This window comes from Trichosurus vulpecula, chromosome 1 (assembly GCF_011100635.1).
Source record: "Trichosurus vulpecula isolate mTriVul1 chromosome 1, mTriVul1.pri, whole genome shotgun sequence".
NCBI classification, from domain to species: domain Eukaryota; kingdom Metazoa; phylum Chordata; class Mammalia; order Diprotodontia; family Phalangeridae; genus Trichosurus; species Trichosurus vulpecula.
In genome coordinates this window covers 246,881,584-246,905,002 of record NC_050573.1, presented here as the reverse complement: position 1 = coordinate 246,905,002, position 23,419 = coordinate 246,881,584, and the positions used below count along the sequence as shown (strand labels likewise).

The following is a 23,419-nucleotide window of genomic DNA, read 5'->3' as shown; positions in this document are numbered from 1 at the left end:
TCTTTGTATATAGATGACCTTAAAAACATCTGCAAGAGAAGTTTAAATCTCATCAAGGACTTGACTAAATAGCAGGATTAGAAAGATAAATGCAAACACATAAATAACAATGCTGTCTATCAAAACACTGGTATCATAAGACTTTTTACTACGCCCCGTACTGTACCATTGCTCCTATGTAAGTATAATACATTTCAAATACATTATAAATGGAAAACCCCACAATGGCATTACATGACATATTTTTAAGGGACAATGCCTTTAAGATGGAAATTTAAATTACCAAAACCTAAGAGAAATGACAATACTTGTTTCACTATATGGTTCTCTGGCTTGCTTCACCATATAATTTTCTGGAGTTTAGTAGACTGCAACCACTAATTAAATGCTATTGAAAAGTAAGAAAAGACAATAGTAGACAACTCCCATTTGCAACATAAGCAAAGATCTTATAAGGAAAATATTTCCTAAGAACCTAGATAAATAATGAACATTCCAAAAAATGTTGTATAATATGCATTTCTATGGACATTTTAACCATAAATTAACAAACTGGCAAATGGGAGTAATTCTCAAACTTTTCCATTTACCTGTTGTCCATTTCTTTATAAACCAACAGAATTTCTACCCCTGAAGGTTAATGGTCAGCTAAGGATGGATGGTTAAGTACAATTTCAGCTATGAGCCAGGCTTTGTGACAGAAGCCATAATTAAAACTTAAGTCAATAATTCCTGCCTTCACTTTGAATTTCTGAAGGTCATCAGTCAATTTCAAACTACGTTCACTGATATCTAAACTGAAGTCTTGTGTTCAGTGACATCTAAACTGAAAAAAAATTCAGTGGCTCAATCTAGAAGAACTTAAGCTAATTTTTAAAGATGTTTCATTCATTCTGATTTCCAAATAAATGAAGATATTAACTTTCTTTCCAAATTTTTAAATTTTTTCTAGGGTTTTGTACAATGCCAGGCACATAGTTAATACTTAATAAATGCCTGCTGATTGATTAAAAAAAAAATCACAGGACCAATCCAATATACATGCATATTATGGATGTATAAATATGTACACACACAGAGTTCAAGCTTTCTTATAAAGTTAAAAGCCAATTATAAATCTGCAGGGAAAAATTCCTTCTTTTCCATCATTAAGGGTGGTTATAGTTTGCCAAAAAAGACAGTTTAAACCAAGCAGTTTAAAGTATATATTTTAAGTGTTATTCTCTCTATCTGTAGTCCTGTCTATTTCTTGTTGAGATCATTCCTTATGCCATATGAAGTTTTGCTATTTATTTTCTTTACCTGAAGGATGTTGTTCCATTCTCTTTTATTTTGTTGTTCTGAACAGGAGGTGCTTGAAGAGACAGAATTTTATTTCCTGGCAGGGTAATTTGCTTTAGAATGGAAGCTGGAGGGAAAAAAAAAAACACACACAACACATACATACAAACATGCCACAATAGGAAAAATTCAAAATGATTATTTCACATATTATCCAATCAAAGACAATTTTAGGCTGACAAAGAACTAATCACGTCCACTTAAATTAGGACATATCAATGAATTTACGTTTTATTCTTTCAAGACTAAACCCTCAATACTGTTTAAGAAGGAGACCCATGTTTCCTTTAACACAATTATTTTAGTTATATACAGGCTATGATTCTTTCCAATCTGTGAAAGACATGACTAACCCACACTTCATCCTGTCTTAGCCCCAAAAAATGAATTTAATTTTTTACATTTATGCAACAGAATTAAAGTTTCAAAGTTTTATCTCAGTTGTTTCTGTTTTTTTAAACTGGCCAAATAGGTACATCAGTACTTGAAGTTATACTCACAACATAGAACTCTACAAAGCCTAGCCATACCACAGCATATTTTTAGAAAACACTTTACCTTCTTACAATTTATGGTTGCAAAAATCTCACTTTTGCTGGCTCCAAACAAATAAACGCTTTCTTTAAAAGCACTATAGCTTTCTAAATAAGAAAAACTACTTTTTCACTAATTTATTCTTTCCAGTAACAGAATAAATATCACCTGAAGCCATGCACCCACACATGCACATGTGCAAGTGCACACTCTCTCCCCTCTCCCCAATAATAGTGGACAAAATACAACCAAATGATACTGATACATGGCAACTTCTATCTCTCTAATGATCTCCAATAGGCTATAATATTACATTGTAATTTACTGCAAAGACAAAACAGCATGCTCAAATCCTAATCCTTTCTATACCTCCTTGTTAGATAAAAGGAAGAAGCAAAGACATATCATCACCATCCCGCTGCCCCAAGATGTCCCAAAACCAAACTACAAAATGCCAAAGAAACCCTACCTGTAGGAAATTGATTTGTCTGTATTATTGTGTTCAAGGGCATCCTCTTTTGTCCAGATTTCTGAATGGTCAGGGCTGAGGAATGTGGTAGGGCAGTCACTTGTTTGACAATGCCTCCAGAAGGCTGCTGTACTACCTGGAAATAATAAACTACTGGTTTTTTTGTTTTTAAGAAAAAGCAAGGGGAAAAAAAGACAACCCACAAGAAAAAGAAACTCACAATGTGACCACCAAAACCAAATTAAAATGAACAAGCTACACATAAAGAGAGAACATGTTCATTTGGCTAAATCTTTGTGCAATACAGGGAAAGCTTTCAGTTTTAACTGCACACTGTGCTCATGAAATTTCAAATATACTTTCACCTTGACATAACAAGAAAACCTCTCTATCATTTAAATTTGTTTCCAGCAAAAATAACTAAGAGTTCCAAGGTTCTGAAAGACATGAATAATCCACACTTCATTCTGTACTACCTCTAATAGCTGAACTAGAATTGTCTGACACTGAATTTAAGTTTCAGGGCCAGCTTTCAACTTTCAAGGTTTGATTTCATAAACATTTGGCCAGTTAAAAAAAAAGATTCTATTTTCAATGCAAAGATACTGATAGGGTCAATTTTTAAGGTTAAAACAGAAGATGACATATACAAACATATATTTGGAGAGACATACATACAGAGTCAGAGAAAGACACGCGCACCCACACATGTGCGCGTGTACACACACACACACACACACACACACACAGAAAATAGGATACAATTCTTTGCCTGGAGTATACAATTGACTCTGAATATAATTCTTATTTTAATAAAAGATGAACTTCTCATGTAAAAGAGAGCAAAAATTAAACTCAAGAGTTTTCCATTAATTTTAGCACTTTCTTGGCTTGTCTTTCACAATCTGTCTTGAACAGTCACATCCACAACACTTTAAAAAAAAATCAACACCCTTATAATCAAACAGTTCCCTTATAGCAACTACTAGAGTTCATAATAATCACTGCTATTATAAAGGAAATGACAATATATAGTTTAAGGTCACAATCACAACCATTTGGGAAGTAATCATGGTAACTGTTGTTTCAAGGAGTTTACACATTGTTTATCTTAACATATGCCATTTTAATTTTTTTAAATTGATTTTGTGATGCCTCTAAAGGTCTGCAAAAAATTAACTAAGAGCTATAGATATTAAACTAGTAAAGCTAAACTAGTCAAGTGATTTTAGAAACCCTGGGTAAGCTGGGCCTGGTAGCAAACCAGTCAAGCAGTCTCCTACTGCTGCTGAGGAAGGCTGAAGCTGTTGGATCACTTGACTTTGGGAGTTATGAGCTATAGTCAATCAGGTGCCCACAATAAGTCCAGCACCAACACTGTGAGCCCTTAAGAGTAGAGGGCCACCAGAATGCCTGCGGAGGGGCAAGCCACCCCACATTGGAAAAAAAGGTTAAAGCTTCTCTACTGTTCAGTCTTGGGAAAGGGCCTATAAGTAGCTATTGCACATCCAGTGTGGGTGGAAGAAAGGGAGGAAGCTTGGATCACAATGTTCCTTCATTTCCCTGAGATAATGGATATAATATGACCTACATACTTGCCAATCAAAATTAATGCTGTGAGGTGGTACAGTAGAGTTTACTTGAGTTCATCACTATCTTCCCTAACCTCTCCCCTGCCCTGGTTGCTCATCACCAGAAAACTCATCATCAAAGACATTCCTTCAGCTGTGGGACTCATACCTCACCAGGACCCTCAATATCCTGTGTCATTCTGATTGAAGAAATAACTCCTCCAAGGCTTCCATTTAAAGAGGGATCAGAAGCCCAGCCAACTCTTCCCTTCCTACCAGCTGTGCTCCTTGCATTGACTCTACCAAGATCATGCCCCTATGCCTGGTACCTTCTTCTCTCTCCCCTCCTTTCAGCTTCCCTTTATGTGTTGTCTCCTCCCATTAAATTGTAAGCTCCTCAAGGACAGGGACTGTCTTCCTTTTCCTTATTTGTATCCTCAGTACTAAGCACAATATCTGGCACATAGTAGGCACTTAATAAACATATGTTGTACTGTGCTGTACTGTCTTCTTTCAAGTAAACCCACCATATTAAAACCAAAGTGAGTTTTTGTTTCTTATTTTGTACTGGACCTGTGATTTCATCAGTATAGGGAATTCCTGGTAAGGAAACCTATTCTACCAACGCATATTAGTACCGGCCCTACAACTTGTTTTAGATAATTGTCAAGATACTATTTCTATCAGTACCCTTTGGAAATGCAAACTGCAGTCCATTAAAAGAAGCTTCACCCAGTTTCACAAAAAGAACACAGAGTATAACTAAGAATTGAGTTTCACATCTGTACTCACATCTCCTTAAAGCAATTATAAAGAAGTAACATTCTGTGTTACCATGCACTAGATGTTTTTAGCCTTCAGAGTAATTATGGACTTCACAAAATACTTCAGTGGCATAGTGCCTGGAGCAAGGTAACTAATACTTAGTAAGTGTAATTTCATTCATATTTATGAAAAAGTAATTTTAAAGTATTCCCCCCCTCCATCATAACCCAATGTTACACTCCAGGCAGATAACTACCTTGTATACAACTATTCCTAGGTGCCTCACCATACAAGATTTAGTTGATGGCAACAGGAAAGATTAGATAAAAGATTTAAGGTGGAAAATAATCTCCATATAAAATATCTCAAGAATTGTTAGGGAAAGAATTATGTGTCTTGTGCTTAGTCCCAGGGGACAGAACTAGGAACAATAAAGAAATTGTACAAGGGAAACCTTTCTAATAATTTGACCAGACTCAAAGTGTTAAGGCTCTCAACGATAGTAAGCTCGATATTCCTAGAGTGTTCAAGCAAAAGCTGGATGACCACTGTTCAGAAAGGCTACAGAGTGGTTCATGCCACATACAGTGGTGGTTGTTAAAGATGATCTACAAGGCCCAGCTCCAAGAGTCTATGAAATGCTGACTGATTTGCATACATGTCTAACCCACTAAACAAAGAACCAAATGCCTCCTAGGACAAAATACCATTTGTAAGTTATCTCATGTTTATTCCAGGCTTCCACACCCAGAGATGTATTTCTATGTGGCCTTTCATTACATGTACCCCAAAATTGCCTGGATAATTAAAATCTACAAATAATCAAAAAAACCACCCAGAAATTGCATGGTTAACCAAAATCAACAGATCATCCAATACCTAACTATATCTAATAGTTTCAGCTACCATCACCCTGCCCCTAATTTACTAATCTTTCCTTAAAAATGATAATGAAGAGTAAAGTGAACCTCTTTTCTCATTCTCCCTAAGAAGAACATTAAAGGAAACAAGAAGAGCCAGAGACAGACAGTGGACAACATAATCTAAAACCTGGGTAACTGAATTAAATAGCTAGAAAATTACAATTAGAAACATGGAAATACAAAATATTTAATGAACATCATCATTCCAAATTGAAGATACCTTCTTTTCCATTATTTCAATTTCTCCTGGGGAAAAAAGAGTTCATTAAGAGCTGGGCAGCTAGGCTCTACTCAAATGCTGCAGATACTCCCATTAACCAGTCAGTAGCAAAGACTCAGCTTAAAGTTTTAGAAAAGGATAATGACTGCATTGGCCAAAAACACTGCCTAACAACCAAACAAAGAAAATAGAATGTTTCTTTTGGAGAAAATATTTCTTCTGTTCCATAATGGTACAGACTGGGGGGGGGGGGGGGGGGGGGAGGGCGCATAATGCAGAAGTGGGCAGGATGTTGTTTTTGATGATGGTGGTAGTAATTGCTGAAATGTATTACCCAGAGAGGAATTTTTGAAAATGTTCTTACAACTTGGAAAGACTAAAAATTTCTGATCAACATAATAACCAAACATGATTCCAGAAGACTAATGATGACTCATGCTACCCATACCTCCTGACAGGTGATAGACTCAGGGTATAGAATAAAAGATTCTTTTCAAACATGGCTAACTCAGGAATTTATATTGGTTGACTACGTATATTTGTTACAAGGATTTTGTTTTTTCAATGGGGATGGTGTTAGTAGAATGTAAGGAAAACAGAGTTTTGTTCATTCATTTAAAAAAATTCTGGATTCTTGAAATACTTAAAATACCAAATAAATCTGATTTCTGTGTCAGTACTGATTAAGGTCAGAAATTAACACACTAACTCATGACTCTTAAGGTAATCATAAGGTTGAAATCAACACACAAAATAGGAATGTTTTGCTTAATGTAAATGGCTTAATACAACCACTCATTAAGCCAGAAATTCAATTGGAAAAACCAAAAGAGATACCAAAATTTATATGGCAATTGGTATTTAGGATAGAACTACTTTAAAAAGCTGGACTAAAAGTAGCTGCTTTGGGGCTAATTTTACTGTTTTATATCTTCAAACATTTGTTTAACAGACACAGGTAAAAAATCAGTTTCAATTCACACCATGCTGGATTGTGAATACTAAATACAAGAAAACCTAAATCCCTGCTGATTGGTAGAGTATGCAAAATGTTAAATTCTTTCCTGCTCCTGTAAAAGCCAGGTAATTGGGTTAACATTGAAAATCTTAGGTTTTAATCTTGTAATGTAAAAGCGTGGAGACTTTTTTTCTTTAAAAGCTTAAGAGTAATGGGGCAGAGTCAGGGGGAGGGAGAGGAATGAGGGAATCCAGTTGATGCAAAAATAAAATTTATCAATGAAAATAATTTTTAAAAGCTTATGAATAATAGAGCCAATTAATCCAGATTATCAAAAATACAAACTAAAGCAAATTCACAGGCAAAAAGGGATTATGTGAAATTACAATTCAACAAATAAATAAAAAAATTTTTCAAATAATTTTTTAAAAAATTTTTAAAAAAGAAATTACAATTTATCTTTTGCTCACTTACAGGAAAATTATCATTTTGTACAAGTAGCGGTTAGAAGGAAACTTCCAGGCATAAGACGACGGCCAAGAACTCCAACATAACACTCACCTAATTTTTGTACACTAATTCTGAAGGCACTCAGGGGTGAAATGTGCAAGTATTGGTTAGACTGCATACCTTACTGTTACAGTCATCAGGACATTTGATTACTTCTAGACAGGATATGTGAGTGCCAGAGTTCTAGGACTCCTAAGATTTAGAGATGGAAAGGGCCTTAAGAGACCAAATCCAATCTTCCTTTATTCCATAGAAGAGGGAAATGGAGAAATCAAATGACTTGGCCAAGATCACAAAGCTACTAAGAAGTCAGAATTTCAACCTAGGTTTTCTCACTCCAAATCCGGTATCCTTTCTACTAGACTCTATTTATAAATACAGTTTTATAGCTGTCTTTATAAATCACAAGTATGTCTGAAAAAGTTGATTCCCAAATATTTAATGTTTTTCTGTTGGAAATGTGCTGTTTTCATGACCTTCAGTATATCACTATTAATTTTGGTAGGTTTCTTTTATGCCATTGAACTGATGTATTCTCAAGTTTTTTTGTTGTTAGGATAGTGTCTTTTTCCTAAATATAATATGGTTCAATCTACAAATAACAATACTTTAGTCTTTTAGTTTGCAATGTGGATCCCTGTAAATTTTTTTCTTATAATTGCTAGGATTTCCAATGCTAAATCAAATTAAATCCCACATCCATAACTACCAATTCGACATCTTATCAAATGTCTGACAGGTGCCTCAACATGTCAAAAACAAAAACCCAAATCAGAACTCATCATTATCTTCCCTTCTAAAAATCTTCCAAACTTGTCTACCTGTGTTGAAGCCACCATCATCTTCAGTCACGCTAATTCAAACTGATCATCCTCTACTCTTCCCTCTCCTACACACCCTTTCTTCAAAAAATTTACTAAGTCTTGTTGGCTCTACCCTCTACCCTCCCTCACATGGCCCATCTGCCGCCTCCCCCATCCCTGCCCTCTCACCTCCCAGCTTAACTATTCCAACAACATCCTGACTTGTCCCCATGCTTACAGTTTTTCCTCTCTCCAAGCTATTCTCCACACAACTATAAAAATATATCTTCCTAAATGTTAAGGTTGATCATGTCACTTGGATGCTCAAAAAGTCTCTCTCTACTACCCCTAGGATAAAATACAAACACACCAGCTTAGTATGTAAAGTCTTTCACAATTTGGCTATTACTTGTCTTTCTAGACAGACTACACACTGCTCCCCTTCATTAACTCTACACTGCAAACAAAGGGGCCTATAAGCAATTCTAGAAATCTGGTATGTGATCTCTCACCTCCATGCTTTTGCACACAGTTTTCCATGCCAAAGAGCAACTCAACCTCAACTCTTCTTCTAAGAATCCCTAGCTTTTTCAAGGTTCAACTAACATGCCATGTCCTAGAGAAGCCTGGATGGTATCCCTAATTGTGAATGCTTTCTCCTTCCTTCTGGAATTATCAGGTACATACTTGTCTATTTACATGTTTAATTCCTTCAGTAGAATTCTTGAGAGCAGGAACTGTATTTCATTTTGTCTCTATATCCAGAGTGCCTTGATGTAGCTGATACTTAACAGATGTTTGTTGGATTGGAAATGAAAAATGGAAACCTGGTAATATTTTAATTTTTAGTGGGAACGCTTCTAAAAGCTTTTCCATTTCACAAACGCTGGAATTTGATCAAGTAAATTGTTTTTATCACGGTAAGGAAAAATTTATTTGTTCCTATTCTATTGTTCTATCAGTCATGTTAGCATAAATGAGTACTAGATTTTTAGCAAAAACTCCTAGGGAGACAGGACAATGGCCCAACAGAAAAAGCACTGGCTCTGCAATTAGGAGACCTCTACCCTTTAATATCCGCATGACATCACTTAACCTTTCTGGGCCTCAGCTTTCTCATGTGTAAAATGATAGGGGTTAGACTACCTGGCATCTGAGGTCTCCCCTAGCTATAGGTCTATGCATATCTGACATAAATCCTGTTTGGTCATGATGAATTTTTAAATGTACCATTAATAGTATTGTTAGTAACTTTGGTATTTTTATGCCTCTATTCATCACAGAAATTGGCCTGTAATTTGTTTTTAATGTTATCCAAGGCTCATCACAGCAAGATTAGCCTTACGCCAAAACTGGCCATAGCAATTTTCTATGATCATCAACCAGGTCACAAAGTTGGTATATAAACTGTACTGGTAGAGGAAATGCCTACATTGACAAAATCCGGGATACCTGAAGTACTGAACTGTTGTTCTTTGGGGGTTCAGATTTTGTAATTTCAAGTGTGTGGAGACTCTCTCCAAAGACTCATCTCTAACTTAGTCTTTAAAAGGTGCCTATGGCAACTAAAAGAGAAGTTAAGTGACAAGCTTAAAGTCACTGTTTGTGTGTGTGTGTGTGTGTGTGTGTGTGTGTGTGTGTGTGTGTGTGTTCCCCCGCCAGAGGAAGGATCTGAACCCAGATCTTCCTGACTCTAAAGACAGTAGACCATGCTGCCTTTTCAAAGGTTCATTTTATAACCCTGACAAGGACCACACCCTATTTTAGCAACAGAAAAGATTTTGTGACACCTATCTTTATATTTATGAATAATCTGAGTACTAACTGTTATTTGTTCTTCTGAGGTATAAAAAGTCACCTATGGAACTATATAGAAGAATGGTAGACTCTACAAAGAAATGACACCACTTCTCACAGTAATAAGCTCTATACTATCAGATGTCATCAAAAATTATTACCTTATCCTTGAACAAAGCCATGGTACATTTATTCCATGAAGTTCTGGTCAATGCACTTCAATGTAGAAATAAAGAGAGCTAGAGCAGGCCCAGAAAAGAACAACTAAAATGAAACTGACATATGGGGAAAGACTAAAAAAGTTAGAAAAAAAATTTCAGTGTGGAAAGACAAAAACTGAGGTGCAATATGGACAAAGTTTATAATATCGCAAAGGGTAGGCAACGTGAAATAGAAGGACTGATACACTCCTAGGGGCCACCCTTTAAAGTTTAAAGAAAAAAAATTTTTTTTAGCACAAATAAAAAGCACTATTTCTTCCTTTATTCAAAAGGAATAACTTGAGACTTAATATCCCAAATTGTGGCACAAGCTGAAAACCTAAGTGAGGTCAAAAAGGGTCTAAATAAATTCAAAAATAACCAATTGGTAATAGATTGTTAAAAGAAACTAAGATGTTTTAAAGCACATTCCAAACCTTCTTTGTCCCACTGGCATCTCAAATTCATTATGTCCAAAGCTAAACTCTTCCACGGCCCCTCAAAATTGTCTTTTCCAATTCTTCAGTTTTTTGATGGCACCACTACTCTTCCCCAATCACCAAGGCTCAAGACCTGAGTCATCTCTGCCCCTTCCTTATCTCTCACCCACTCACATATAACAGGCAAGTTGCCAGGTGGGACTGCTTCTACTTCCATACCATCTTCTTTACAAATCAGGTCTTCTTCACTGTCACTAGCAACTACCTTAGTTCAGACCCTCCTTATCTCTTTCCTAATAGCCTCCCAACTGGTCTCTTTCCCACTATTCTGCTCCTTTCTAATCCATTCTTCGCACAGATGCTAAAACAACTTTGACAGGGTACGCATCTGACTACATCGTTTGTCCATTCAGAATCTTTCATTGTCTCTCTAATGGCTAAAGGATAAAATACCAGCTCCCCAGAATGACATTTAAGGCTCTCCACAATCTAATTCTAGTTTCCCTTTCAAGACTTTTTTCATATTACTCCCCTTCCTGAAAACCAACATTCCAACCAAACTAAGTGCTAAGTGTCACCCAATCTTGATTTCCATCTCCCATCTCTGTACATTGATACAGATCACTCCCTATGTACTCCCATTATCTCAACTCCATCTTTTAAAAATGTTCTCTTCCTTCCAGGCCATTTAGATGTCAACTCTTTCATAAAATTTTCAGACTCCTACACCTTCTGTCAATTTTCTCAAGTGAATGAGTTCTCTAACTCATCAAATTTTCACACAGCACTCTGGTTTCTCCTTTGCTTCTATCATAATATTAGGTATACACACTGTATTTCTTTCACTGCCACCTATGCTGTCCCCTACAGATTTTAAGTTACTTTAGGGTAAGGACTACATTCATTGTTCGTCTTTGTATCCTTGGCACCTAGCAGAATACCTTGTACGTGGTAGACACTTATAGATCTGTGGAACTGAACGTAACAAAACTTTGCCTTCTATTAGGATACATCCTTGGGTACTATTCTCAAGAGACAGAATACAAGCATAGAAAGATCACAAGCCAAACTCAGGCATTAACATTCTTAGTGATCACTTGCCATATTCCTTTTCTCCTGCATTAAAATACTTTCTCAGAAGTGTTTCAAAAATCTCTGCACTTCTACCAGGATATTTATCCTTTATTTACTGAAACTCAAGATTAAATTAGACCATCTTCTATTACAAACTCAGTCATGATAGATTTTAATTATTCATTTCTTAACGTGAGTAATGCTAATTTAAGTCATCTAAAGATGAATTATTTGATGGAATCTTCTAGCTCTGTACACCTCTCTGTGGGGCATTACCACACAAAATAATTTATAGTATTCTACGCCTCAGGTAACTGTTAGAAACCAGATTATAACACATCTCTACTAGCCAGTATTTAGCCACAGCAGCTTTTGCTATATACAATCTTTTTTAAATAGCTAGACATGAATACTAAAATCAAATCTCTTAATTGAAACAAAGGCAAAACAAAAACAGTAAACTCTCAGAAAAACATTTTACATTCTTTTAAAGAATTGTCAAAGGAAAAGAAAGAATTAGAAGAACTTTCCACCATTTAACTAGGTACAATTCTTTCTTGGTTACAATTTCCATAAAGTATACCAAGAAATGCCAAAACATTGCAAGAAATGTTTTTATTTTTCTTTCTAGAGAGGAATGGCCAAAGACTTACAAATACACAAATTTGAGTATGACCCATAAAGGGCATATAACAGTTTTACTTCAGTTGAGGGTGGGCCACCTCCCTTTTATCTCCTCTTGGATCTAATAATCCCTAGGAACCATAAAAGCCTGTGATAGAGCTGTTCTTGGAATTAACCTTGGGCCTTCAGGGAATGACAGACCCAAAAAGAGGTAGGAAGGAGATTAATATACTTATCCAGGGCTTTAAAGACAAGAAATAAATGTCACTACTCACTGGTTGTCCCTGAAGTATAAAAGTGGATTACAGAATCTTTCTACCTGCCCCCAAACCTGAGTAATTTTGTCTCATTCACCTTCCCATACTTAATACAACACCCTCCTTCCTCATCCTCTTTGTCCCTTTTCCATTCTGGACTGAGGTTTTTCTGAACATCTTTAACTCTCCTACTAGGCTAAACTCCTTGATGTAGGGCTATCTATTACTGCCCCAGTATCAGCAGAGAAACTTGGCACAAAATAGTAAGATGTTACTAAAACCTATAATTTCAAAAACAGGACTGCACCATGGTCTAAGTTAGGGAACAGAAGTATGGCATGGTGGAAAGAACACCTGCTTCTGAGTCAGTCAATCTGAAATTGAGCTGTGCAACACTGCCTAATTAACCAATCTCTGTGAGTCTGTTTCCTCCTCTACACTAGGTTGCTTTAAATAACCACACGAAAACCATTGTTTCTGTATGGACACCTAAAACCTTTTACCCATGTGCCTGTAGTCTACAGTTCCTTTTAATAATAACAATAACTAACATTTATACAGACGTTACTATATGCCAGGCACTGTGCCAAGTAATCATTTTAACAATTATCTCATTTGATCCTGAGAGGTAGGTGCTGTCCTTATCCCCATTTTACAGATGAGGAAACTAAGGCAAAACAGAGCTTAAGTGACTTGCCCAGGGTCACACAGCTAGTTAAGTGTCTCAGGCTGGATTTGAACTCAAGTCCTCCTGACTCCAGGCCCAGTGCTTTATGTACTGCCCCACCTAGCTGCCCCTAGCAATTACTATTATAATACCTTGCAGATAAAATCTAGAGCAACACATCTCAACAAAACTTTCAACTAGTAAAATAAGCAAAGGATTATTAAGTGTACTAATTAAACCAATCAAGAAATAAGTAGCCGTCTTCCACTAGCCCCTTTATTTCCTAGCAACCTTTAGACTACCAAGTCTAAAGGAAAACAAAAAAACTGGACTTAATCCCCCAAAATTAATACGGCTATGTTAGTGGGGAAAAAAAGTTACTCACTAACTGTTTGACTTTCAGAGTTTGTGAAGTACTGGCTGGTTGTGAAAGGAAGGAGCCAGGTTGTGTAAGTTTGATATGAATAGGAGGCCCGATGGCAGGCTTTACAGAGGCAGATGTGGCTACTCCAGAATTCACAACTGGCTTTGAAGGTGGAAGAGAAATGGATGGCCCCGCAACTTCTCCAGAAGTCACAGTGGGTTTCGTTGATGGAAGTGACAGAGTTCCTGCTGCCCCGGGGATGAGGGGCTTTTCAGGCTGGAGTGAGACGGGTGCTACTGTAGTAGCACCACAGGTCACTAGAGGCTTTGCAGGCTGAAGGAAGACAGTTCCAGCTGTTACTCCCACTGGACTGGTGGTTGAACTTACAGAATGGAGCGTGACAGCTTTGCTAGTCATGCCCCCTGGAACAGAAACCGGATTTATGGGGTGGACAGCAACAGCACCGACTGGGGGTCCTCCAGCTCCAGTAATGGGACTTCTAGAGTCAAGGGCGACAACTCCAACGCCTCCGGGGCCAGCCACTGGACTCGCAGTCTGAATGGAGACGGTGCCCGCTGTTGGCGCCGTGGAAACAAGGAGGGGCTTTTCCGTGTGGATCGAAGAAACAGCTGTGGTCACAACGGGAGGGGGATGAGCGACAGCGACACACGTAGGAATGACGACCTGGGGAGGACTTTGCTGAACACACTGCTCAATGAAGCTCTGCGAGTTGGGCATCAGCTGTCGTAAGGCAGTCACGCTTTTCTAGAAATGGAAAAATTCAACCCTGATCACTAGGAACCAATCAAGCAATTAAAAAAACCCCCACTGCAAATAGCACTTATGAACTCGTTTACCATACAAACTCCTGTTTTCCCACCTCTACGAAAACCCTCAATGTCTGTTTGCTCATTTATCAGTAAAGCAATAATAATAACTAATATTTACACAGCACTCACTGCATGCCAGGCATCGTATGAAACACTGTACAATTATTATTTCATCGGATCCTCACGAGAGCTCCGGGAAGTAGGCTCTATTATTATCATCCCCATTTTACTGATGAGGAAGCTAAGGCAGAGAGACGTTAAATGACTTGTCCATGGATACAAGATAATAACTGTCTGAAGACCACGTGAACTCCAGAATTTCTAACTCCAGGCCCAGTGCTCTAGCCACTGAGCCACCCAGCTGCCTCACAAAACCTATCACATACTCAACCTTAGCAAACAAATATTACAGACAAAATGATTTTCTATCATCAAATTTAGTCCCTTATTCAACAGTGGCATGTTAATTAAAAATGCCATGTCAATTCTAGAATAGAAAAGTCTTTCTAAGAGCTGTGAGGAAATTAGTGCTTTTAAAAAACATAACTAAAAACTGTTTCAACATATGTAAACATTTAATTATACTTTGGACTAAAGTTAAAATTAAAATATACAACAGTCAACTAAATTTCCCAAAACCTTAAGAACCACTGCTATACACAAACCAGATCTATTTCGGGACTGAAAAAAAATGACCACAGTATTCACGAATTTAAAAACTGAGTTCTAGGAAGTAAAATGCAAATAGAGATGAAATGCAAAGAAAGCCAGATGACCATTATCAAGCAGTTTCACCTTCTTTTTGGAAAGTAAAGGCTGAAATTAAGTCTTTTTGGATGTTGCATTAAAGGCTAAAAACTGACTGACTGTTATATGGAATGGCTCCCTGGAAAAGGGGTAGAAGATGGATATGAGGAAAAATTCTGGTGTTATAAAAAAGATATAAAAAACTTTATTTTTATAAGAACTAAAAGCTGAGGGGAACAAAAAGATGTGAATTTTTCTTGCCAAAAGAGTAGTTTAAAAATATTTCTAGGTTATACCACTAGAGAATATTTTCATGTTTCCACTGTAAGAAGGAAGTTTTGCTGACTTCTTCCTTCTCTCTAAATGAAAACTAAGCAGTCATACTTTACTGAGATGAAGGAAAGTCAAAAAAGACAAAAGTAAGGAAAATGTCTTCAATGCAGCCAAATGTGCTTTGCTAGAAGGCTGAGAGATGATGATGGAGAAAATGAAAGGGATAAAAAGAATTTCCTCTTTAAGTCAACAAAATCCCTAAAACCCAAATCAGTTAAAACATTTATTTAAAGTTAGTAACACTAAGTGAAATAAGAAAAGCCAAGCAGTACATCATGAAGCCAGTTTTTCAAGTACATATCTCTATGATATTGGAGATTTTAAAATCTCATTTCTTCAATTAAGCAAAAAAAAAAGTACAAGAAAAGCTGAATAATCCTGAACATTATTAAATAGCTCTCGATAAGCTGTCATTTCTGATATTGCCAATATAAATCTCCAATAAATTCAGTAATTTAGCAAAGTCCCCCCAAAATGTAATTATAGCAATAACACTTTTAAAGTGGCATGATAAAATTGCAAGATGCAAAAGAAAGTTCTTACCAATGACTATACCTAGACGAAATAAAATGAAAGGAAAAGTAAGATTTTTGTCCAGAATTTCAAAAAGGTTTAAAAGTAGCAGAATATATATATACATATATATATACATATATATATATACACACACACATATATATATACACACACACATACATACATACACATACACACACACACACACACACACATACACACACACACATATATATATTTGGAGGGGGAAAGGCATGGGATTGGGGTTAAGTGACTTGCCCAAGGTCACACAGCTACTGTGTCAAGTGTCTGAGGCAGGATTTGAATTCAGGTCCTCTTGACTCCAGGGCCAGTGCTCTACTCACTGCTCCAACTAGCTGCTCTGACAGCAGAATATTTTAACCTGTATGAAAACTGTAAGTATTTAAAAAAATAAAGTTTGACTACAAATAGGAGAAGACACATGGAAAACCTTTAAACTGATCACTTAGATAGCGACCTATACTTATAAAACTTTCTTCCATCAGGTATATCTGGATCACAGAGCTTAATCATTAGAACAATCATTTTTTTCTTCTCATAGAATGAAAACACAGAGGTAGATAGGGATAATTTTCATTATTCAGAAGTGCTAACATTTGCTAACTTGCTTTATGCCTCCATCAGTCTTTGGGAGTATTCATGATACTTACTCAGAGGAAACATCAAGGCATATTTATACTGCTGCCACTTAAAAGTCTGAATTCCATAGTCCCAACAGTAACCCAGGCATAATGTTAAGGCAGCTGAGTGGTACAGCGGCTAAAGCACTGGCCCTAGAATCAGGAGGACCTGAGTGCAAATCCAGCCTCAGACACTTGCTAGATGTGTGACCTGGGCAAGTCACTCAACTTCCAATTTCCTCAAAATAAAAAACCAAAACAAACAAACAAACAAAAAAAAACAACTGCAGAATCAAACTACTATATACAATCCTTAACTAGGACCTGTGACTTCACAATCACAGAGAGCTCACTAAAGCAACCAAGAGGTTAAGTGACTTGCCCAGGGTTAGTCAGTATGTGTCTGAGGTAGAATTTGAATCCAGATCTTCTTGATTTTGAGGTTGGCTCTATATACACTACTATATCATGTTACCTCTCAACACATGTTCAGACATGAGATTCAAGATGTCAGGAATATAACCCCCAGTATCTCTCCATGGTGAGATTAGAGATTCCTTCTTCTCTCCTTCCCCTATTGTCCTAGCTAGATTTCCCTAATCTGCCAAGCTAGACAGAGTGAGGACTCCTCCAACTCCAGTGTAATAACTTTGGCTCCTACCTCCTTGGCAGAGGTTCCAAGAGTGGAGGCAGAGGGGTGAAAAAATAAAGACAATAGGGGAATCAGCAACTACAGAAGGCAGGAGACTCCTGACAATGTAAATCCAAGGGATACTTCCTAGAGCTACATGACTGATGACGCCCTCTTCTTCATTATTCCTTTCTTAGTTTTCAGAATTCAAGGAATTGGAGGTGGAGCTAAGATGACAGAAAAGGCAGGGGACTCACCTAAGCTCTCCTTCAAACCCCTACAAACACCTTTAAATAATTCTGGAGCCACAGAAGCCACAAAAAGCCACAAAACAATTTTCCAGCCCAAGTCAACTTAGAAGGTTAGCAGGAAAGGTCTTTTGTACCAGAGTGACAGAAAGAATTTTAGTCCTGCTAACACAGGGAAACAGGTAGGAATTCAGCTCTTTAATCCATAATATCACTAATGATTCACTCCTATCACTCTTTCCCCTTCCTCTTTTTAAAACCTGTGAGACCTAAGTAAGTCTTTAATAGAAAGGACTGAAGTATGACTTATATACATTTCAGAAGAAAACCAGTATCTGGGAGGTATTTCAAAGAAATCAGCAACAAAAGCAATTGAGGAGAACAGTCCAGGGTGAACCAAAGTAGACTAGAAAGTGACCTGAAGTACCTGGGGACATCTTCCCACCCTCTAGTACAACTGACAGTCATACCATTGCAGAACCTGTCTTCGGTCAGTCCTAAGGATAGATAAGAAGCAAGGTTGGCAACAAGCAAATCAGTGAGAAAGGAAAATGACCAGTGCAGTGACTGAGGGTAGAGACATCTGGGAAAGAATTGTCTCTAAATCTCCAAACCATTTTGATAGATGTTCCTATGCAAGTGACATATATGAAGGCCAAAAAAATTTAAATGCAAGAACTACAGGAAAGGAAAAAGGTTTGACTAAAATCAGTTAGATCACGACTCAAGTATATAAAGGCAAATTATTTTCTAATTTAACAAGCTAAAAAGCAAGGAGAACTTCATGCTCTATTTCTTCAAATTCCACTTCATACTGTTCTCCCTCATATCTTTATTACTGCCTTCTTCAAAATAAGACAATCATAATCTAATTCAGATTAAAAATAATAATTTTATATTGTCATATAGTTGCTTCCTTTACCAATCCACCCTTCCCCTCTCCCCACTCTCCAAAAAAACCTTACCTTTAGAAAAGGGACAAGATGTGGTTGAGGTGAGGACTTGAGTTCAATGTACAGTTTTTTGGTAAATTCCTCTGGTTCAATTTTTGCATCCTGAGAAGAATAAAATGCATTGTTAGTTAAAAAAAATAATGAGAATTGCCAAAATATATATTTTACATTCATCTAGACACAGATACTTTTCAATTATAGGAAACTTTCAATAACCTCAAACAAAGTCTCAGTTGCAAGCAACAATTGTAGGGAAGTAGATGCTGTCATTTTATAACAATACAAATAATAATTCAGAGTCCTAATGAAACAGGTATATAGAATGGTCTAAAACTAAAATTAATTATTTCCCTAGCATAAGAATCCATGTCACCAATTTTACAAACTTATCATTTAAAAGGCCAAAAAAAAAGGGGGGGGCCTGGAAGTCTTAAAATGGGGGTGGGAGAGGAATGGGGAGAAGACTATTAAAAGAAAAAACAAATACAATTTGTGTTGGCCAGACTACATTATCTTTTTAGAATGCTATTTCAGATCAGACTGGTATATTCTGACAAACATACACGGTATTTGAAAGAACAAATAAATTCTAAACCAAAGGGAAAAATTCTTGAAGATTTCATGTTTCCCAAACCACATAAATCCTTTGTGTTTGTGCCAAAAAAAAGAAAAAAAAAGAAAATCGATTCAAACATTTATTAAGTGCCTACTGTGTGCAAGGCACTATGCTAGGCCCTGGGGACACAAGACAAAAACAGCTTAAGTCATTACATTTAAGTTGACATTCTACAAAGGAAATGAACACATGAGTAAATACAAGGTATTAAAAATGAAGAAGACTTAGAACTGGAGAATATTATGAAAGGTATAGGTATACCCAACATAAGCCCTGAAGGACTCTAGGAACTCTAAGAGGGAAAGAAGTGCATTCAAACATGGAATACATAAAGACTACCATAGAAAGATACACTTGGCATGTCTAGTATGTGGGCTTTGCTGAAAACAAGAATAACAATATGAAATAAAGGTAGGTGGGGACCAAATTGTGGTGGACTTCAAATGCCAACAACTGACTTCCTTTCTATATTCTTGCTTCTTAAGGAAAACCTTCAGCTTAAAAACAAATCCCACAAACCATTTAGTGCATGCACACACATGTATGTATGTATATATGTATCAACACCTCAAAATATTTGAATGTTTGCCTCCAAAAAGTAAATTAAGGGGCAGCTAGGTGGCACAGTAAGTAGAGCACCAGCCCTGGAGTCAGGAGGGCTGGAGTTCAAATCCAGCCTCAGACACTTGACACACTTACTAGCTATGTGACCTTGGGCAAGTCACTTAACCCCAATTGCCTTGTCTTCCCCCCTCCAAAAAAAAAAAAAACGTAAATTAGCCTTCATTTTAAATATAGTTTGCTAATAACACCCTAAAACTAGCTAAAATAGTAACAGTAAAGGGAAGGGGTGGTATTCTGCATCTCAAATGCCCTATTCTCCTACTCTAGTGCCTTATTATGACATAGATAGGATCCTGTGTTCTTAAAGGCAGAGCAAAAGATCCTAAATTAAACTGGAAAGACTTGGAAAGAAGGTCAGAGGTGCAGACTCTGTAGCTACCATCTGAGAACCAGCCTAGCTGGTGTGAAGTGGCTCATCACCAAAATGTTGGCCACAAAAGGATCAGCTTTTTTGTCACAGGGACTTCTAATGACTATCTACTAACATCTGGAAGGGTTATCATTTGTAACGGTAGAAAAAGTATCCAAAGAAATCTAGAGATGATCACTGCAGCAAAGCCTATGCAGGAGAAACCCAGGAGATTCTCAGTATTAGACCCAGAAGGCAATCAGACAGGCAAAAAAGAAGGAACTAAGGAAAAGAAAAGGCTTAGTTCCTTGTGTATTTTTCTACAAATCCAGAATGAACTAGTTAGACCCCTCTGATCTTCTAGTTTTTGTGATTTGTTACTGTAACTATTGTAACTATACCAAAAGCTATCCTAGGTCTTAGTAAAATCATCCCCAAGTCATCTCACCATATACAACATAACCCCATGCTGTCATACCACAGATCAAATCAAGTGTTTCCCAAACATAAAAATGGCATACAATGACACAACGAAAGCCCGATATAACAAAAAAAGTACCCAAAGCTACTAAATCACAGACTTTTTGAAGGATTAAAACCTAACAACACCAACATACATTTATGTGTACTGGAACACATATGCACACATAAAAAGCAACATGGAGTAAAGGCCAGTCCTTGAAAGACCTGTATTCAGTTCTTATCTCTTATCTTATCTGTATGACCATGGGCAAGTTACTTAATCCCTCAAGGCTCCCAATCAATTCTCTTAAGACTGTTATGTTACAGATGATCTACATCAGGGAAAGGACCTTGTACGCAGGTCTGGACCCCACACCCAAACAATACTGATTTACTTATTGAATACCTAATAATTGCCAGGAACTGTGCTAGGTACTTAATTAGAACAAAAATTTACATAACTAGCATGAAAAGTTTTGAAAGCAAAACACATAGATCTACACTGAAAAGAAATACTGCTTATAAGCCAGAGGTGTCAAACTTTCAGAGGCCAGCAAAACTCCCATGAAACTCAAACCAGATTAAAATGTAATTAGGAAATGTGTAACAAGATAAATAAAAATACAATACAACACAGATAATGTTAATTTGTATTTCTGAAGTCAACCTGCAGGCCCATAGGGATCCTGCTTCTATTTGAGTTTAACACCATTGTTGTAAGCTATGGGCCAGACTTGGGAGGGTGGGGGAGGAGAGTAAGGCCTATATTTATACCAACAGAGAGATGTTTTCTTCTAGTTAAATGACATACAAACTAGCTGTACCTTTAAAAGATTACAATGCTTTAAAGACCCAAACTATAATTAAAGTTCAGCTTATCAAGACCATTTAACAAACAGAAAGCTTTAAATGATGACTATATAGTTTCCCATTTTCTGATACCTCTCCCATTGGTACCTGACATCATTTCTGTCATGTTAAGTTAAGCTGGCACTACCTGTTTTAGGGTTTGCAAGGTTTGTTAGGAATAACTTACCAATGGCACAGCTAAGTGGCACAGTGGATAAAGTGCCAGCCCTAGAGTCAGGAGGACCTAAGCTCAAATCAGGCCTCAAACACTTATTAGCTGTGTGACCCTGAGCAAGTCACTTAACCCTGACTGCCTCCCCCCAAAAAGAAATAACTTACCAAAAGATTTTCCACAAGCTTCTTCACATTTTGCCCCATTTCTGGGGACTGAGATCCACCACATGCTAGTTTTATCAACATTGCAAGAAAGTTTTTGCATTTTGTTACATTCTCTAGCATTTCCTAGTTATGAAAAAAAAAGGATAAAATATTGCAATGAGTATCAGGCATTCATCTTTATATAACAGATTATAGAATTCAAGGAAAACCATTTCAAGAATCACAAAGTAAAGTATTACCACAGAGATACCAGTCTGTGCTACAGCTGCTGGAGTCTCAACTTTCTGGGTGCTCTCTTGTGAGGGGGCTGCTGGTGTTGCAATAACTGAAGGCTTCAGAGGAGTTACAGTATTCAATGGTTTAACTGGGGTAACTGTGACAACACTGGCTGTTGCAGCCACAGACTGAAAAGAGAAAAAATTGTTACATTTTGGCAGCAGTCATACTCTACTATGATGATGGGGAGTGGTTATCTCACTCTACCCTTAACTGCCACTAGAATGCTATCACCACTACCAGGTCACTTTTGATAAAAATATAGCTTGATATGAAAAAAAACCTGCTTTTTTTGCACACTGAGTGTGCATTAATTTATTAGCTGTTTCTTATATAGATTTCTAAATTAAGCACACAAAGGAATAATTTCAACCATGTCATTCATTTGATTTCATTCTGAAAAGTGTTTTCCCTCCTTCAACTGAAATAAGACATGATTCTAGCCCCATCTGCAGGACAAAGCAAATACATAAAAACACTGATTTCTTTTTAAAAAACACATCAGAAAAGGGAAAACACCAACATTACATTTATAAGAACAAAAAAACCAGATATAAAGGCTTACTACAAGCACAAACGTCCAAGTTGTAGAATATGGAAAAAAAAAAGAAGGCATGTAATTTTAATCTGATCACTGAAACTCCTTATGTAAAAATGTACCAGGATTTAAAATTCCTTACAATATGCGCCTCATGGAGATTTCATTCCAAAACAATCAGCAGGTCAAAGAAACCTCAATGTACACATGGAAAATAAATTTATTCAAACTTCTTGTTATCTGTAGCCATCTAAGAAAACTACAGCATAAACTACATATGCATTAACAAATGTCTGTGAGAAAGAAATCTATTTTTTGAAAGACTGTCACGTACACTTTTAAGTGTAAGTCCCTTAATATAAGCCCTTGTTTTATGCCTTTCTCTCGCTTTATATGTCAGGGGTTCTTAACATAGAGCCCATTAACTTGTTTTGTTTTTAAATATTTTGATAACTGTATTTTGATATAATTGGTTTACTTTTTAATCCTGTGTATTTTATTTCATGCATTTAAAAAAATTTTTCAAAGGCAAGGTTCATAGGCTTCATAAAACTATCAAAGGAGTCCATAACATGATAAAAGGTTAAAAACCCCTAACACAGGAAGATTTGTAATTATCTGGACATAAATTTGAGCTTTCTCCCTGTCAAAACAGCTAACAAAATAATTTGTTGGACTGTCTCAATGTTGTCATATTTCTAGGGCTTTAAAAAAAAAGTAAGGGGAACCACTATCCTAGACCTTAATAATCTCTAGTTACTTAAGCAGAAATGATGGGAATGTTTTAATAGATGTGATTGAACACGATGTCTTTGTATTACTCATAATTTTTCTTTTTGGCCTACACTGATTTCAATACGTTGAGATACCTCTACCAGTGCCTATTTGCAACCTATGTGACTTGCCTAGAGTAATATATATATATATAT

General features: G+C 36.7%; 1 protein-coding gene across 2 annotated transcripts in view; it reads right to left on the bottom strand.

The window, feature by feature from the left end:
- The window catches only part of TAF4B (TATA-box binding protein associated factor 4b), a 200,810-nt gene that overhangs the window by 108,408 nt on the left and 68,983 nt on the right, over nucleotides 1–23,419 (bottom strand). The window contains exons 5-12 of one of the 2 annotated variants that reach the window (XM_036768688.1): nucleotides 21,916–22,080; nucleotides 21,677–21,799; nucleotides 18,450–18,539; nucleotides 14,015–14,282; nucleotides 13,539–13,921; nucleotide 12,925; nucleotides 2,345–2,494; nucleotides 1,303–1,408 (exon numbers count right to left, since the gene is read on the bottom strand). In XM_036768688.1, coding sequence (XP_036624583.1) covers nucleotides 1,303–1,408; nucleotides 2,345–2,494; nucleotide 12,925; nucleotides 13,539–13,921; nucleotides 14,015–14,282; nucleotides 18,450–18,539; nucleotides 21,677–21,799; nucleotides 21,916–22,080 — 1,286 coding nt within the window. The remainder of the gene's footprint in view (nucleotides 1–1,302; nucleotides 1,409–2,344; nucleotides 2,495–12,924; nucleotides 12,926–13,538; nucleotides 13,922–14,014; nucleotides 14,283–18,449; nucleotides 18,540–21,676; nucleotides 21,800–21,915; nucleotides 22,081–23,419) is intronic. The other variant, XM_036768680.1, reaches the window with a different exon arrangement.